The sequence below is a fragment of the Aquila chrysaetos genome, chromosome 5 (genome assembly GCF_900496995.4).
Source record: "Aquila chrysaetos chrysaetos chromosome 5, bAquChr1.4, whole genome shotgun sequence".
In the NCBI taxonomy this organism is placed as follows: Eukaryota; Metazoa; Chordata; class Aves; order Accipitriformes; family Accipitridae; genus Aquila; species Aquila chrysaetos.
In genome coordinates this window covers 73,343,438-73,362,038 of record NC_044008.1, presented here as the reverse complement: position 1 = coordinate 73,362,038, position 18,601 = coordinate 73,343,438, and the positions used below count along the sequence as shown (strand labels likewise).

At 47.9% G+C, this 18,601-nt stretch overlaps 1 protein-coding gene across 2 annotated transcripts in view; it reads left to right on the top strand.

Annotated features, from left to right (window-relative positions):
• RGS9 (regulator of G protein signaling 9) overlaps nucleotides 1-16,975 on the top strand; it is a 29,862-nt gene extending 12,887 nt beyond the window's left edge. The window contains exons 8-17 of one of the 2 annotated variants that reach the window (XM_030013611.1): nucleotides 1,076-1,157; nucleotides 1,568-1,630; nucleotides 7,806-7,835; nucleotides 8,512-8,573; nucleotides 10,920-11,033; nucleotides 12,033-12,148; nucleotides 12,640-12,727; nucleotides 13,251-13,389; nucleotides 14,433-14,518; nucleotides 15,929-16,975. In XM_030013611.1, the coding sequence (XP_029869471.1) occupies nucleotides 1,076-1,157; nucleotides 1,568-1,630; nucleotides 7,806-7,835; nucleotides 8,512-8,573; nucleotides 10,920-11,033; nucleotides 12,033-12,148; nucleotides 12,640-12,727; nucleotides 13,251-13,389; nucleotides 14,433-14,518; nucleotides 15,929-16,100 (952 nt within the window). In that variant the 3' untranslated portion in view covers nucleotides 16,101-16,975. Of the gene's footprint in view, nucleotides 1-1,075; nucleotides 1,158-1,567; nucleotides 1,631-7,805; nucleotides 7,836-8,511; nucleotides 8,574-10,919; nucleotides 11,034-12,032; nucleotides 12,149-12,639; nucleotides 12,728-13,250; nucleotides 13,390-14,429; nucleotides 14,519-15,928 lie in introns of those variants that run through there. The other variant, XM_030013612.2, reaches the window with a different exon arrangement.
• The last annotated feature ends 1,626 nt before the right edge of the window (nucleotides 16,976-18,601 follow it).

Below are 18,601 nucleotides of genomic sequence, written 5' to 3'. Positions count from 1 at the left end.
CTAGCCAAAATGACTTGATTTTAGGAGCTGAATCCTTCAAATTCCCAGGAAAGTTAGTGAACGTGAGATGGGGTTACTCCTTTGGAGATAGGATCTTTCCTACGTCTGTGGATTCCTCTTACCTTTTTTACCTCCCAGCATGGCAGGCACTGCCTCTGCTGTTCAGCAGCATTTCTGTCTTCACTGGGATGGTAGCCAAGTCGTCAGAATACAGCTCATCAGATAACTGTCTCATTAAACGCGAGACTGTTGTTCTTGTAAATTGAGGTCAGACTTGGGCTAAGAGATGCCAAATGCAGTTTTAAAGTTAGATACCGAGACTGTGTCTGAACTGGTAGATTAAACACGTCTGAGGCTGTTTAATGATGATGCTGGGGCAGACTGGTGCAGAACAGCCCGCATCCACCCTGTTAACCACAGCAGGGTGGCCACATGCAAACAGCCTTTTGGGAATGCTTCCCTGCCCATGCTAAGTCCCAAATTGTGCCCAGGACATGTCTGGGAAAGAATTAGTTGGTCCAAGCCCAAACCATGCTAGTCCCTCTTCTATTTAATAGTAGAGGTGATTTGGGTTTTAGTGCCTGGGAACACTGCTTAGTACCATTTCCAAATCATTTCTGTGAGAAATGCCCCCCTTTATTATGAGACAGGGATGAGACGTGTCCAGGATGTATCTCTCCGTGGCAGTCTTCAGATACTGCCTGGGGACATCGGAGATGGATAAACATGAGGCAGCAGGACTGACCACAAGTAGCGGGTTGTTAGCATAAACCTACCAAAGGGCTGTCTGTCTAATCAAAAGAGGATGTGTCTGCTCCCAGCTGAGCTCAGGAAGACGATGATTTCTCAAAAGCTGCAGTCATGTGTGGCCACGTGAACAGCATGATCTGCAGCCCAGAATTAGCCGGGGTAAGGTGTGGTGAGGAGGCTGCGTCGGAGCATCACGCAGTCAGGCTGGGACCCAAGGAGGTCAGGGGAGACTGGAGGTGTGCCCCATTTCTTATCCCAGTGGTTTTAGGAGAGCAAAATTCATGAATTCCCCTGGTAGAGTCAAATCCTGTTCTTGGCTTTGCAGGGCAGGGAAGGAGCGGAAGAAGGAAGACAGGTACGCTCTGGATTGCCAGGAGAGAGCCTACTGGCTTGTGAACCGAACTCCTGTAAGTAGAGTATGACGGCGTGTGGCTCTAGTGGCTCAGTGCCCTCCCTGCAGCCACCTGGGACAAACTTCCACAGGCTAAGGGCATGGCCACGGTCGTGGCCTCTGGGCTGTGCACCCTGTTGCTTCCCATCAGGGAAGAGGTCAGCCCAGGACTGCCCTGAGCCCACACCACCTTTCTCCTTGGTTGCTCTCAAAGGTGCAGGGGAGGGAGGTCCGACTGCAGCACCGGTGCTCAGAGGGGGGCATTCCCAGATTCGGGGGGGGCAGAGCTCCCCCAGGGCATTGCTGGCCAGGAGGTGCTGGCAGTGGAGCCCTTCGGGGCTCGGGGGTCTCCTCATGCATTTGTGTGAACCACAGACTTTAAAACAAATGAGTTACAAAGCTATTGATGTTTCTTGTTCATAACAGCCTGGCATGCTAAACGTCCTCGAGTATGGATTAGACCGCGCAACGGATCCCAATGAAAATAAGGTAAACCAGGTGAGACAGTTGGTTTGTTGGTTTTTTTTTTTTTCCACACCTACTGAATTTTTTGGGGAGGACCCAGACAATGTCCCTGGGATTGTCTTTTTTTGGGCACCACAGGCTGAGCGAGTTAGCTCAGCTGTGACAGCCAAACAGGCCGGAGGTTGAAGCTGTCTCATTGTCCTGGGGGTGGGGCCCTCAAAATAAGCTTTGGCAGCTTCTTTTGGCTTGAAAACACTTTGTCAGCTTTCTTGCCACACCAGTTAGTGCGAGGTCTTAGCTACAGGACATGTTTTCTTTGCTGGTGAAACTGAATTAAGGAATCCTCTATCTCCAGATGCTCATTGCTGCCTTTTTATTAGTGCTGAATGAACTCTGCGGGGTTGTGGGGTGTAAAGGATTAGAGGAAAGATCCAGGTTTAAAATAAAATGACAGAATACCTCCAAAAGGGTAAGGAGATGGAGAAGTTAGTGTGGTAGATAGGAGACAAAATGTTGCCTAAAAAATGCATAATGTATAGCTAGACCATAAAGAAACAGAATTAATGAACTGAGACCGTGGAGGCTGTAACTGGGTGGGACTGGTTCAGAGTCCACAATAAGACAAATGCACTCAGTGGATGATGAGCTGGAGCTGCTCTTCTCTTTCCCCATCAGTCCTTTTAAGTGATCCTGTGTTTGTGCACTTAACAGTGTTCATTTGGAAGTGAAGTCAAAGTGTCTCTGAGCAATTAAATGCAAATGTTACTGCGATCACACTCACTGTATTCCCACAACTTCTTATTTTTGTAACAGCCTTTAAACATCTCAACAGCCAGAGGCAGGATAATTGCTTTGGCCAACTGCATTCTGTTGCTATAGAGACTGAAAATGAGCAAAATGTAGGGTTGGGGTGTATTTTATTTTTTCTTGCTGTAAGTAGCAGCTGCTGACAGCCTTTATTTATTTACTTATTTATTTATTTATTTTTAAGAGAAAAGGAGTGGTGAAAAGGGAGAGGGATAGAAAAGAGGAGTAAGCCAACTTCTCACCCACAGTTTTACAGCTGACATGGAAGGAGATTTTAGGTTTGCAAGCAGTCTGAAAGCCCATAGCCGTCTGCCAGCTGCTTGGTAGCACAGAGGAAGCGAGCTGATGGATCCCTGTTCAGTTCCCACCCTGAACATAAGAGAGGTGGTCAGTTCCCCCCGTCAGTGGAGACTGAGCAGGGCGTGAGCCAAAGGACGCCAGCTTTGGGGTAACTTCACTGCCTTTCTCCTTTAAGCTGGTCGCTGAGCTGTGCCTGCTCTCTGGAGGCTCAGCAGAAGAGGGAAGGTTCTTCTTGCTCCTCTTCTTGCTTTTGAAAAGTGATTGACAATACATGAGACAGCCAGAAACCCACACAGAGCCACCTTTGGAATAGCAGCTTTTTTTTTTTTATTCCTGCAGGCTGCTCTCACAAACAGCTGTGGCTCAACAGCCCTTGATGAGCAGAAAGGATGGCCCAAGCTCTGCTGGTAAATGCTGAGCCAGACTGTACTTTGTTGGCCATATCTTACCCCTGCTGAAGGCAATGCAGAGATTTATTGATGTTTTCTGTGGGCTCGGCCTCTGGCTCTGACATAGGTGAAATGGTGAGAGCAGAAAACGAGCGCGTGAATCCAGTGCCCATTTATTTGATTTGTGTCTCTGTTCCCGCTCAGTCTAACTTCACTTTGTTGGCCAATTAGTTGTCTTTTATCTTGACAGCTGAGAGAGAAAATATTCCTGGTGATAATTAATTTCTGACATCAGAGTGTCTTCTTTGAAGCTGATACTGGCATGAACATCTCTCTTTCACTTGCCTCAGACCCTTTGGTGGGCTGCTCCCTCCCTACTGATAGAGTCCTCTGGGGATAAACAGGTGCTTGCACTCCTTTGAAAGGGACTTTTTTTACTGACCCATGGGCATCCCTCCCGGTTCTGAGTTAGGAGTTGTAGTCAGGCAGGAGGAGCGAGGCAGAAGTAGCCATCCATTGAAGAGCTAATTAAGGGATGCTTTAGCCTTTTGTTACCCAGGTCTCAGACTTGATCGAGCCTCACTGCTCAGTGAGTTACCAGGCAACTGCCAGAGCCCACTGACTCACCTGCAGGTACACACTCAGCTTTTGCCTTTTTCTGAGAGTCTTTCTGAAGGGTGCTTTATTTAGCTTAGCCAAATATCACTGTGCTAGATTCAGGGACTACTGAATGAAATGCCCTGGCTTGCTGTATGCATCAAATCAGCCACAGATCATCGTAGTCATTGCTGGCTTTTCATTTCATAAGTCTCTCTCAGTTTGGCTGCCGGATAAACATGTAACTTCTGCTGCATCCGTCACATCTTTTGAAGCAACAGAGTCAGAAGCAAATAAACAAGATAGAGGAAAATCAGCAATTTGAATGAAACCAGGCATATGGACTGTTACAGATCTTGATTTCCAGATGTTGGCCTGGAAGCACCAGCACAGTGGCGATGCATGTTGAGATGATCTTATGCTAGACTCAGAATTCGCCTCTGGCATGCAGGGCTCCCAGCTGGCTGCATGAAGGGAAAGGCTCACATCTGCACCCGAGAAGAGGTGTTCATGTGTGCAGAAACAGAGCTGTGTGCATGGCGGAGTGCTGTTTGCTGTTGCAGTGTCAGAGAGGCCATGCCCACAGGTTTTTGCTCTGGCTGCCAGAAAGTGAGATCTGGAGGGAGGCTGAGCACTGCCCTGTGCTCGGTGGCTGGTGCTCAGCGCAGGATCCCCGTGGTTGTCCTCGCAGCTTGCCAAGCTGTGTGCATGGACAGAGAGCACTGTGGCATTCAAGGCAGAGTGCTGGCATGATTTGCAGTGCCCTGGCCCCAAATGAGCTCTGGATAACAGCGGCCTTGCTTGTTCTTCACTCCAGGCTCCATCTGGGCACACACACAAAAGCTGTTGTCCAGCTGTTTATGGCCTCTGTAAACACTGAATGGTGGCCAGAGAGGCGAAAACATAATGACCATTATCTCCACAATGTGGTCAGGAAGACCCACATGGAGAGCAGAGGAGGTCCGTGCGAATGGTTAGCTGGAAATTAGCAGATGTCCCAGCTCCTGTAGGAGCTCTTGGCTTCGGCCGTGTGGATGGGCTCCAGACACAGGGCTCTTGAGCAGGTCCTGGCTGGCTCCCAGCTGAGCTTTGCAGCTGCTGCCTGCGTGCATGGGGAGCGCTCGGCTGGCGGCAGCGGGATGCGACGAGGCTGTGCAGGGTGTCCGAGTGCTGCTGTGTGTCTCAGGGAGGAGGATGTTTAACAGCACGCGGCACTCGCCCGAGACAGACTGAGGTCTTTCACTAATTGCCATTTTGATTTGAAGCCTGCGGGGCTGCGGAGCTTATCTGCGGTAATTGCGATAAGTCAGTCGTTAAGGGCATTGCAAAATTAATCTCATTATAAGAAATGACTCTTTTGTTCCAAATGTTATTTCCCTCCAAATGAGGGAGGGTGGATGGGTGGTGCAGGGCACTTTGGCATTGATGCTGTCAGTAGCACGGGGTAAGGATGGGTAGGGTGGTGGGGACAACTGGCAGTGCTCAATAGGACACGGAGAGTATTCAGCGTCCCTTGTACGAGCAGCAAAGCTGGAAACTGGTCATGGGAGCACTGTGGGAGAAAGGGAAATGAAATGATGTGCAGCTCTGGGGTGAAACAGCTGAGATCCTTCCCAGTTACTGTGGATTTGAGAACTGGAAAGGGCTGAGCACAGCCAGCACCTGCAGCCCTCAGTAGGTTGTTCAGTGCTGGGCTCCTCTTTGGTTCTTCTGCAGTTCAGTGCGTGCCACTACTCAGTGATGCTCTTTCCTTCTCATGCCATAGCCCCGTTTTCTCTGTGAGCCTTGGCAAGTCCCTCCCCACCCTGGAGCACCCCACCAAAGCCCGCCCTGGTTTTCCGAGGACCAGCTCTCCAGAGGGATGACCTACACGCTCAGGCTGTGGCAGGAGGGGATCCTGGGTGTAGGATGCGCTTTAAAACAAAAATCTTTCCTTGTTTGCAGACATGGCATTAGCTTTGATTTTTACTCACCCACATACAATTTTTCAGTTGTGATGGCATTTTAATTTGCGCCTTTCTTGCTCTATAGAACATTTAACTTACTGTGTTCTTTTTCTTTTTCCCACCAGCTGTTTGTCTCGTGTATGTGTGGTGTGCTGCCTGCCTCTAAGACCCCTGTAGAAGGTAACACAACTTTACTACCACGTGAGCTGCCTTCAAGCCACTATGCCAGCATCCACCTCTCCTCGCCCCACTGCACCAGGCCTGTCTGAGGCACCCACTTGACAAAACAGATGAAGAAATGAGGGGCCTTTTAAAACCATCCAATGATTTTAATGTGTTGATTTTCCTAAAGTAAATGCTCTAGCCACACCTAAGTTCCATCAAATGGAACAGTTCAGCTGGCACTTGTAAATCTGATGGGGCCTGGTTTGTATCTCGAGTTCCCCAAGGGGATAGTGAGTTCCTATTGTGCAGGAAATAGCTGGCCTGAAAAAGAAACAAAGCTCTTCAGAGAGGACATTTCCAGGACAGTAAATGCAGCGAGTTTCTCTGCATGAGCAGGTGAGGTTTTTTTGCCTTCCATTTCTACAGTTTATCTGAAACAATGATGACACTGTAGAAATGGGGGAAAGAAATGGTGTCTACGTGGAAGCTGGCCTGGCATCAGGGGTGCAGCTAAGAGCAGAGAAGGGTGAAAAGCTGTTCCTTAGTCCATGCATCCTCCATCATTTATAAAATGTCCCAGGAGCCTTTGAATCAGCAAGGGACGCTGTACAGCCCTGTGACCAATGATCCTGTTGTCCAAGAGCTTTTTCTCCCCCTTAATGTGTCAGCCCTTGCCCCCTCACACGCAGTTCCTTGTGTGTGGCCAGCAGAGCATCACTGCTAGTGCAGCTACTGTTTGCTTTCCTGTTTGTCCCTGCTGAGATTATGTGCACTGCAATCATTCAGAGCTGGTCATGGTAATTCCAGCAGAAAAAGCTTCCTCCCCTTGCAATGCCACAGTGAGGATTTCTGTTAGTACTACACTGGCCAGGCTAGGTTTGTGTTAGGATCAGATGAGCTGGCTTCGTGGTAGTTCTGTACAGATTGGCTGATCTGCTGCATGTCTGGCTCCTGCTGCTGAACTGGTGAGTGTGCCCTCCCAAAACCAACCAAGTTTCAGCAAAATGTGCGTATTTTTCTTCCATATAGAGAATAGTTTCTGCCTCCTGAGCAGGACTAGTGACGATGGTTAAAATGCAAAAGCAGATCTCCACCAGTGTCCCCACAATGGTCCCTTCACAAAGCAGCCCTGGGAGAGCATCTTGCTTTTCCCAAAACAGGGGCAGCTCAGGGTGCAGGTTCTCTGGTGAGAAGGTGGGAGAAGCAGGCTGCCTGTGGCATTTGATACCAGCTGCTTCATCCCTCATCACTCACAAACTGCACTTCACCAAGGCAGTCTGCAGACCCATGTCCACCACAGGGTTAGTTTGATAGAATAATTCTGGGATGCAGATCTTGTTGGCTAAAATGGGAGATGAAGAACTGAAACACTGCATAAGCCTTTAAAGGCTTGCTGGGAGCATCCCTGGCTTAGCCTGTCTTTCCTTCTCCCTCCTCAAGTTTATTTCACACAAAGTAACTGTGCTTCAAAGCAAGCTGTGTGAATAAACACCCTGCAGTTAATTTCTTGCCTTCAATTCCTTGTTCATTTGTGGATGACATATAACATAGTCTGAGTTATTCAAATCACAACGTAAGCACCCTTTGCACAGCAGATACTGCTTCTGAGGCTTTTAATTGTGGTGTTTATATTTTGCAATGTGTTGGTTCCTGTCTCCTTTAGCTAATATTGAATGATCTAATCTGTGTCTCGTAAACGAATCTATTTTAGCTCCATTAGAATAACCCCTTAATTGAAGGCATACAGGCAGCCTGTGATGGAAGAAGCGATGCTAAACAGTAAATACAGCTAATGGAGCGATTTATGGTGTGTGGATGCTCTTAGCTTTGATGATACCCTGATTAGCTGAGCTGCTGTGTTTGATTTTAATTGTAATGAGAATTAATTGGAGAGCGCTGCACAACGGCAGCCCTGCAACGGTGTTTTCGTGTCTCAAAAAAGGCGAGTGAAAGCACCCACCCCAATTTAATGGGTTTTGTTTCTTTATTTTACAGAAAACAACGATGGAATTTTATAGGAGAGAGGTAAGTGGTCCTTGCCTCACTTCTAGGTGTTCATCCTCTATGTATCGCTTACATCAGTGTTGCACGGGGGCTCAAAGCCCCCTTTGCAGGGGATGAGCAGTTTTAAAAACACCAAGGTTTGACTGGCAGAGTCTCTGCCCCATGGAGTTTTTGGTCAATGTGCTTTCAGGAGATTTCCAGCCTCTTCCCCTCCCACTGCAGGCAGCCAGCAGCTCTCCCAGTGACGGGAAGGCTCAAGCAAGGACAGACACCAGGGCTAAAATCTAATAGATCAAAATTAGTGGTGGGGAAATCATAGGCGATACATCCAGTGGCGCCAGTGTAGAGACAGCCAAGGATCAATGATAATTACATGCTAAATCATCCAGAGCATTTGTAGGTGCCTAGAATGGTAGCTATTATCCAATTTTTATATAGCATGGGGAGTGCTTTTTAATTACTTGCACATTGCAAAATGCTCTTCTGACATTTACAATAAGCTCAGTGAAAACAGCCATTTTACTAAGACAGTTTAGGGATTCTCTAATTCCTTGGACATCCAGTAATTAGGGAAGAAGCAGTCCCTGTTGTAGTTAGCCTCACTACTTGGGAGAGGGCATGTTTGAGGTTCAGATAGAGACGGCTTTGTCTTCACATCTGCATGCTCCTAACCATGGACATGTCTGATCCCTCTCAGATCATGTACTGTCAGCAGGCCATCATGAAGTCGAGAGTGAAATCTTCTGTCTCTCTTGGAGGGTAAGTCCTGATTTCCTTCTGTCCACACATTAATTAGTCTTCAGCGCTTATCTCTGAATGAGATGATGCAGCTATCTCTTCTGGCAGCTGGTGACTCAGTCAGGGGAATCGATGTGGCGGCCACACGCAGTGTTGTTTGTGCTGTCTGAGCTGTGCGTTGCCTGGGCCAGGAGGCACAAGGCAGAGGTGGGATCAGAGTCCCAATCATGACGAAGAGGCTCCCTTGGAGCTAAGGAGAGCTTTGCTATGAATGTCTGCAGAGCAGTTCCAGACTCTTGGTTGACATTCCCTCTGAAATCAAGAGATGTTCAGACTGGTCAGGGCTGGGCTGTGATGCCTGGGACTCAGCACAGCTCTGCAGTCTGGAAAGGCAGCTGCGTGGAGGCTGCCTTGTGAGGATGCAGCAGTGTGTGAGTCCTGTGCCTGTTCCTGTGCGGGGTGAGTAACCAGCAGAGACAGACTGACCCTCCTGTCCCTGGTCCCCAGCCTGCTGGGCTGGATTCAGCCCCAGTGAGTCTTCTTGCTCATAGGGTGATGTTCATCAGAAGGCAGCAGAGCTGGGGAAGTCTCTGGTTATTCTGTATTACAAAGGAACACATGCCTCTCCATGAATGTCCAAGCAATTAATTAGCAATTCCTCTTCTCAGGGGGAGTGTTTCCTGATCAGATTCTTGATGAAGCCGATTAAGTGCAAAGCTCCCAGTTCTAGCATTAGCCATTAGCGTGTTTGCCACAGGCATTTCTTACCTGGAATCTTATGTGCTGGCCAGTTGCCTAGAGGTGCAGTCCCTACCACCAGTCTGTTTTACATAGTCATTGCCACCCAGAGATTCATATCGAATCTAAAATAAACAAGGTGCTCAGGCCTGTTCCCTGGGAGAAGACAGTTGTGGATGAATGAAATGGGAGGAAGAGTCTGGGAAGCAGTGCTGTCTTCTGAGAACCACAACTTGCAAGGCACCAGCAGTTCTACTCATTTCATCTGTCACTGACTCCCAGGTCACTTAAAACTCTCCTGCCTCAATTTTCCAAACTGAGCTGGAGCTGGGGACACCTGGCTACCTTCCAGGAATTTTGTGGCGCTTAAGTGTTAGGCAATGGAGCTTTTCACTCACTAGTTCTAGTCTTCTGATGGGATAATGCCTATCACCTAGATCAAAAAATCCTCAGGAAATTTGGATCTCCATCTCAGCTGCAGGGTTGGGTCCAAATCAAATTATTATTGATGAGGATGTGAGCAGCAACTAGATAGCGTGCGTGCATCAGAGCATGGCATTGATTTAGGAGGTGCTTCAAAGCACTAATCATTAAAAGGACAGAGCAACGTTACCTGGGTTGACAGGTTTAGATTTGTAGCTTGATTAGAATATATGGATTGGAGTGAATTATGCAGGTGCTGAATGCCTTGGCATTTCCAGTGAGAAGATAGGATCGAGCACTTCTGTGCCAAACCTGTGGTATGCTTTGTGCAGTAGCATTGTATAATTGCAGGATCTATGCCAAGGTGGCTGTTAGCAACGGGCCCTTGGACAGTGCACTCCCAGCTTTGAGCACATGAAAGCAGTTTGGCCTGGAAGGAATTTTAAATGCAGAAACCAGATCATTTTTTCAAGAATGAAAAAGGGAGGAGAAAGCTAAAATTCCAGGACATTAGTGAAATCGGTTGTAATTACAAGTCTGGCCAACTTAGAAGGTAGGAGAAGTGTTTGTCTGGTTCCTGCTAGGATAGAGACATTTTTGCTTTGTGCCAAGCCCTCAGAGTTATTTGCAGAGGAATGAGCCATGCGGTAGGTGAGCGTAGGAAAGGAGAAGCTGGGATGTGTCCTCAGCACTCCCTCACCTCTCGCGGAGCTCCCTGGGGTCTCCCACACCCCATGGGAAGGCTGCGGAGAACCCACCCTGAGCGAATACAGCACCTGCTTTTCTCTTCTCTGGCCCTTTCCTCTCTGTAATGTGTGGCACAGAACAGAGCAGGATCAGGCCTTTGCCAGGTGGCTGGAGAAGGAGATGGAAACCGTTTGGGGGCTTATTCCCAGTTCCTTGAAATGAAGAGGCAAAAGAAGGTGATGGAAGAGAGTCTTCTATCTCCCTGCACTTGAGCTGGCAAAATCACTGCTTTGAAAGACAACCAGGAGATTACTGTTTGGGAAATGGAAAAGATTAACTGAGCTAATGAATCAATTTTTCTAGTAAGGCAGGGGCCACATTCCAGATCCCCATGCTGGTAGGGCTGCACCTCTGAATATATCTATAGTCTGTACAACCATTTATTTGTTTGTAATGGGGGGGGGGGCCTGCAATTCTGCTTGCAAATTAATATTTTGGTTTTATTGGATTTACTTGCAGGCTTGTGAAGTACTCTGAGCAGTTCCTCTCCAATGATCCCATCCTGTCTGGATGTCTCCCCAGCAACCCGTGGGTAACAGATGACCCTGACTTCTGGGATCTCAATGCAAAACTGTATGTATTTATATTCTCTTGCCAGCTTGTGGTTTACACTGACTTTTATGCTGATAGAAATCAGAAAAGGGAACCATTGATTTCGTCATGATATCTGGTCTCTGATTGTGAGCAGGGAAGCATTCCCTTTCTGACACAGCTTGGCCATGCTAAAGAAACTGTCTCTTGGGAATACTCCATGCTGAACTTCCAGCATTATCTTCTTCAAGTGGAGCTTTCCTTAACATTACAGAAGTTGCTAAACTGATGATGAGAGTATGCACTCAGCCCCTGCTGAATGGGCCTAATCCTCCTCTTGGCTGAGTGAAGTCCACTTTTACAAGCACAGGAATGGAATATGAGGAGTTATGCCAGGTATAGCACTTGGTTTAGTGTTAACCTTGCTAAATCAGGTGCTGCCAATGGTGTAGCAATTCAGGGTTCAACTACTGGCCCTTGGTCTTTCCACACACCTCAGGCTGCTTTCTTTGGAGAGGGTTTGGGTTTGAAGGCACATACTGGCGGTCCATCCCTTCTCTGAGGTCTCCCTTGGTTTTGCATTCAGATAGTATTTGCTAATTATACAGTGGCATCTCTGGGCTTGGAGCATACAACATATTACTGGTTCTCATTTGAGACCAGCAATCCTGTTAGAGTGATAATATCCCGTTAGACAGCCCCAAAGGATACCTTCACAGAATGCCTTTACGAGAAGCAAAGCTTTGGGCAGCAAGCAGTGCCTCCTCCAGAACAGGACTGAGTCAAACCTCTCGCAAAGCTGGGCCATCACTGTGAGAGCAGTATAAATCCGAGATAAATCCTCATCCCACTGTGTACCAAGTTGTTTAATTACGGCTTACTTAGTGGGCTGACTTTAGGAGCTCAGCACTCTGTGTTTTTCAGAATGCTGTAATGAGAAGTCTCTTGGCATTCCAGCAAAGGGCATTTTGGTTTTAATTAATCTGCCAATTAGATGGGCCACATGAAACTGGCAGCGCTGTTTGTTTTCAACCTGTGCAGAGTGGAAGTCCCCACCAGAACGCGTGTGGAGCGATGGGCCTTCAATTTCAGTGAGCTGATGCGGGACCCAAAAGGCCGGCAGAACTTCCAGCTCTTCCTGAAGAAGGAGTTCAGTGGTGGGTCTGTTGTGCCTCTACCTTTGTCCCTGCCTAGGCCACACAGCAGGACGCTGCACAGCTGAGACAGAGCAGGGCTGGAAATCCATGCCTTTGCAGTAGGTGCTGTGAGCTGAGACAATGACAAAGTCACAAAGTAAAGGCAGCAGAAGTGACTTTGGAGGCAATGGCTGTGCAGCCAGTGCATGCAATACCATCTAGTGGCACAGGACACAAAATACAGTCCAGGGCACTCCCTGTGCAGGGGGGACGGCTCCCAGGCAAGATGGAACTGGCTGAATTCACAAGCTCTTACAGGTGTCAGTGAGCAAGAGAGCAGGGGAAAGCTGTTTTCTTCTTTCAGTCCCAAGGGGATTTTCAAGGTGGCTGTAAGAATCGGAGAGTCTGAATTGGGGCCAACACATACCGAGTCAAATGAATTCAGTTTAGGAATTAATAAATGGGATTGCTTTTTCCTCAGTCTCCCTCACTGCTGACTCCTTATTATGCAGGAGAGAATCTGAGTTTCTGGGAAGCCTGTGAGGATCTCAAGTATGGAGACCAATCCAAGGTCAAAGAAAAAGCAGAAGAAATTTACAAGTGAGTGTGATAATTTTACATTCTTTAACTTTTTGTACAAGTCCCATCACCTTCTTCCACACGTTGTCATTCTCCAAATGATTTATTCCTGAGACTGACTTTTTTTTGTATCTGTCATCAAATGTGGCTGCCCTATGTCCCCATGTAGGAAAGGAGCTTTTGAAGATGAAAGCATAAGTATTTTTTGGTTATATAGTTACTTTTCCTCTCTGTTCTCCACTATTTAGGGCTTAGCATGTATTTTAAATAGAGGTGTGGAATAGCAAAGATCTTGGGGCTGCCATGAGGAGAGTGGAGAGACCCTTTTTGCTTCCAGTGGGCTAAAATTTGGTTTATATTGTGTGTTAACAGTGCAAGAGGAAGTGTCTGCATGTCATACGGTTGAAGAGGAGATTGACTGCCCAAGATCAGGACAGCAAATTGTAGTGGAGAGCTGAAGGGACTTTTTCTTTCATGCACAGACAGAGGAATCTCCAGGAATTCTCCAGTTGTTAATGGCACTGTTGATTCCTCCTCCTTGCAGGCTCTTCCTGGCTCCAGGAGCAAGGCGCTGGATTAACATTGATGGCACAACAATGGGTATCACAGTCAAAGGCCTCAAGCACCCTCATCGTTATGTTTTAGATGCTGCTCAGACCCACATTTACATGCTGATGAAAAAGGTTTGTTATTTGTTTCCAAAGCCTTAGGGGGATTCCAGTTCTCTGGGCCTTTCCATGCCTTTGTGTGCTATCAGCTGTCACTTTCAAGTGGCCTTTGTTTGAAAATCCCTCGAATTTGCTGACTTAAGCAAGCATTGGTTCAGGCCTTTGTATTTTGCTGCTGCTTCTTCCCTCTAAGGCAGCATGTCCCCAAGGTGCGGAGGTCAGGTGTCTGCTGGAAGTCCTGCTTTCTAATACCAGCTTGGTCACCAACTCATTCAAAGCTTGAGCAAATCTTTTAAATTCACTCAGTACCACTCTGTGTGCCACATCAGGTATCCCTATGGTGGGATGCTTGTATCCAACTGGATTTCAGCAGTGGATGCGAAAGGTAGTAGTAGTAATTGTGATATAACTGCATGAGTTTAGTACCAAGAGCATAACCAGACATGGCCCACCTGAAGTTTTACTGAGTTTTTTCGCACATTTTTCTGTGGTTATGTTGATGGACACCCTTTTTTAATGTCTAACTGATGCAGCAGGCTGCAGGCTGATGTCAGCACACAATATGTCGTGGCTTTCATTAGATCATGGTGACTACAAAAACTTGTAACTCCTCCTTATGAGCAATACAAAATACAGATAGCAGGAAGGAGCATTGTGGGCCAGAGCAGCAGCTAGTGCACATTGACACTGAAAGCAGCAGAACTGTACTGATTTTCACCAGTTGTTGAAAAGTTCGGCTCCTGAAATATGAGCACTTCACCCTGCAATGTCTGTGAGGCTCCACTGGCCTGGGCTAAGCTCAGTTCAGACCTTTTGGTCTGGATCTTACCTGGGAAGCTTTATTGTGAGATGGAAAATCCTGGGAATTTTACACCAAGATGAAAGGCTGTTCGTTTAAATGGCTACATTTGCCTGAAAGATGCAAAGTCCCTTGGGCTGCTGGGGGAGATTATCTAGTTCCCAGCCTCCCTGGCTCCTGAGCAGCTGTATTTGGTGGTGATTTTAATAAGGGTGTTTGCAGCCCATAACTACCAGTTTCTCTTTTTTCTTCCTAGTAGGACTCCTATGGCCGCTATTTAAAGTCTCCAGTATACAAGGAAATGCTGGCCAAGGCTGTTGTGCCACAAGAGACTGTCAAAAAAAGGCAAGTGAAACTGGATGTAATTGTGGGTTTTGTTTTTCTTGTTGTAGCAAGGGTAGAAAAAGCCTGAGCTGCAGCAAAATTACTATGATTTAGATGTTCACTTAATTAAATAAAGTTTTTCGCTAAAAAGATGCTTTGCTATGAGACTGATTGTGCTGTTTATTTGTGAGCCTTTTGGAAGTGGCTTGTGTGTAGTCAGAATCGACTTGACGATTGCTTGGCTGCCTTGTCTGTTGGGTCTCTTTAGAAAGGCCGTGATTGTTGAACTAATCACGGCTCCTGTCCTGGAAGGAGAGAGCACTGCGTACAGGCCATGGGAAAACTCCCTCCCACGAAACATTGGCTGCCAGAGGACACACAGAGCCACTGCAGGGTCCTCTGTGGATTCTGCTCAGCCCTACCTGGACAGAGCCTCTTAGCCCCTGCAAAGTGAAGGTGGCAAGCAGCCACATGGGAACAAACAGCATCTTACTTGTGAGTGACTGCTGGCACAAGGTAGACGGCCTTAGAAGAGGCAGGCTTGAAATGGCTTTCTCCAGACCAAGATGAAGGTTGCATAGCAAATTTAGGCCATTTGAACTGCAGTTGCTTCTTAAAGCTGAGCGTGCAAGGTCAGAGCCAGACTGGGTGGTGTGCTTCTTTCTCTGTTCCTCTTCCACTTGTCAACCTAGCAAGCAAGAAAGAGGAATCATGGACTTTCACACTATTGTTTCATCTAAAGCCTTTTTCAAGTCAGTGGAAAAAACCTTCCTGCTGACTTGCCCAGGGTTTGGTTAGGTTTTCCCTGAGCCACACATCACAAGGTCACTGGCAGATGCTGGTTGACCCCTGGTGACTACTTTCATGTTTGTCAGTGCCTGTTCCAGAGGCACAGTACTCAGCATCCTGGGTAAGCTAAAGAGCTAGTACCTCATCCAGAGGTGGCTTAATACTTGTTTCCACTGCTGCTGGTAATGGCTTTGCTGAAGCAGGTAGTGGGTGCTTTTTGGGGGTATCACAGACACCAGAAACACCCATACTGGTCCCTATCTTGATCTTACTGAGGGCACTAGAAAAAAATTCCACTGATGCCAGTTGTTTGGGTTCACACTGAGTGTTAGTTATGTGCAAATGCTTGTAAGAAAAGGAGTAATGTACTGGTCATCTCCTGGCCCTGGAGTCCCTCACGAGGACCAGGAACAGGACTGACTTTACAATTCTAGCAGTTCTGTGGCTGATGTGTGACACCGAGTCCTGCTTTAAACCACCTCGTCCGCGTTTGTGTTTCCTTGTTGTTGTGCAGGTGACAGTGGCACGTCCGTCTCTATGTCTGAGCTTGCCCTCCTGGTAAATTTGCTTACCAGGGGTGAGTTTTTGGTGCCCTTCTACTTTTCAGTAACGCCCTGCTTCTTTCTCTCACTCTCTGCCCAGCTCCAATTTCCCATTCGGACGCCGTCACCTCCGCTCCAGCCCCAGCCCCATCATCCTGAGGCAGCAGGAAGAAGAGGCCAAAGCCAAAGAAGCCGCCACGACCGTGGACATCACGCAGGTCATGAGCAAGCTGGATCGCAGGAGCCAGCTCCCGAAGGAACCTCCCAAGTAGGCTCTGAGCCCCGCAGGTCACAGCGCAGGGAAAAGACAAGCCGAGGCTGGTGTTGAGCTTCGTCTCCCCTTCCTGAAGGTGTCAGTGCTGCTTTAGGTTTCCCAGGCCGGCTCTGCCAACAGCCTGCTTTTCCTGCATGTTGCCTTGGCTCCTGGAGCTGCAGATGTCACTTCCCAGGCACGTCAGGCATGCTGGCTGTAACGGACTTGGGGTGCAGTGCCTCGGCTCCCTCCCCGCACACCTCGGAGGGGGGGATGCCGAATGGCTGCCCTGAGCTCCCCCCGGAGGCTGGGCAGCCCGGCCACCTCTCCCTGCCTCCTGCTCCTCCAGGAGGTGGGATGGCACAAGGCAGAGTAAAGCTCTGCCGTCCCTATCCTTTGGGTTCAAATCGGCCTTCTTTGGAGCAGAGGTGGGTGACCCCGCAGGGAGCAGGGCGAGGTGGCCCACCTCAGAGTGCGTCCAACCCCTCGGGGGACGTGCACCCTCCCAAGGGGTGCATCCTGGGCACCCCCTGAGAGGAGGGCACCCCTCGCTTCAAGTATCCTGCACCTCCTAGCCCGTGCAACAGAGCCACAGGCAGAAGAGCGGGGTAGACTTCTTGTGAGAACGGTAGGATGAGCGTTTCTGAAGGTTTAGTTGACCCTTTGAATTTTAATGGCACTCCCAAGTGGCCCCCCGGCACGTTGGAGATGATCGTTGGAAAGCTCTGCTCTCCCCCGTGACTCACGATGGGCTAGGTGTGCAGGTGTAGAGAGCCGTCTCTCGCAAGAGCCTGCAGGAGGGCTTGCGAGATGCAGCCATGGCTTTGTGTTTCTCTTATCAAATCCTTCCTACCTCTTGTCTTGTCTTTTTCCTGCTTTTCTATTTTCTGTTGTCAAAAAAAACTAACAGGAGGTAGTTCCAGTTGTCACTGGCTTGTAGCCCAGAGGCAAGGAAGAACCAGGGTAGAGGTGTTAAGTGCTGATTTCAACTTTAAGTAGTGGTTTTTTTTTTTTTTTTTTTTTCATTTGCTCTGTCTTTTTTGCTCTTTAGAATGAGGCAACCTAAAATACTACGGTAGTGCTAAAGAGTCAGGGAGATTCCAGGCTTTGCTGGGAAACCCCAGCGTGTCTGGACCAGGCCAATGATTACCAGAAGTGGGAAGATTCCTGCAAAGTCCAGTAAAGGGAATTGAGGGGGCAGAAAAGCTTCCTTATTAGTTAAAATTTAGGGGAAGCAGAGGGACTGGGTGGGAAGCACTGAGGTCCAGGAAGCTTCTTCACTCCGGTCCATATTATTTATCTGTTTTTACTACTGGTATGATTTTACAGGAAAGGGGAGCTGGAGAAAGCTGGATGTGAGTGGGAGCCCTCAGGTACCAGGGTGCATGCAGACCAGTGCCTTGTGAACAGGGAGATAGTCAGGCGATAGCTGTGTCCCGAACAGCTTTGAACAGCGATTCTTGCCCTCCCTGTGTGTGTTATCAGAATCAGGGCTACATGGTCCGATCTGGTATCACTGCAGAACCAGTCTCCTTCGCTTTGCTGCTGAGCTAGGGAGATTTTCATGACCTGCGTTAACCTAACGGTGATAAACCTTCTTAGAGGAATTGAAACCAAGTTACATGAGTCTTTTGCTCTGATGTCAAGGTCTGCTTGCTAAGTCTCTGCTCTTATTCCCAGTGGAAGCAATGGCAAATTTTGCAATGCTGTAAGGGTAAGCAGGCTCAGACTGTAATTTTTTTTGTTAATTCTGCTTAAAACCACAAGGCTTTATTACGTCAGGTACTGAGCACTGTCAGCCCACCTTGACATAAGAGCACTGAAAGATACTCAAGAACTTGGCAGGGTTGGTCCAAAGCTACTTGGATGCGATGAGCTCTACAGTCTCTTCAGAGCTTGTATAACATGGAGCACTGAGCATGTTGGGATTGCCAGTATGTAGTAACATGTGGAAGATCAAGTCAGGGTATAAATAATAAATAACAAATCTGTGTGTTCCAGTCAGTCCCTCTGATTCTACTTCTATTTTGTCTGCAGCTTTGCTTTTCATGTTTTCTCTATCCATTCCTTTCTCTGATTTTTCATCGTCTCAGCTTTGCCTCGCTGTCCCCCGACATGGGTTAATGCTGCATGCTCTGGAATCACTGTGCTTGTGAAACACCAGTCCTACACTTGCAGGCAGAAGCTGGCTCTGTTCTGCTTAGAGGCTGAATAAGCTGGCATGACCCAGTGTACCGCTCCTCGGTCCCTTGCTGTTCAGTCCCTGAAGAGGAAGGTCGCCTGGTACAAAGTGTGACCATGGTACAAACTGAACTTCACTTTGCGCCAGCCAAGAAGTTGTTTGCTTCCACTGGAAATCAGAGCAATATGTTGTTTCATTTCTTGGCCATTGCTTCCATGCATTCATCTGTCTAATAAAATAAATGTAGAAAATGAAAAAAGAACCGAGTTCATCCTTCTCTGTCTTGTCTCAGTGTGTTCCTCCTTCGCTGTGTCATCTCTCTGCCACGCGTGCAAGCA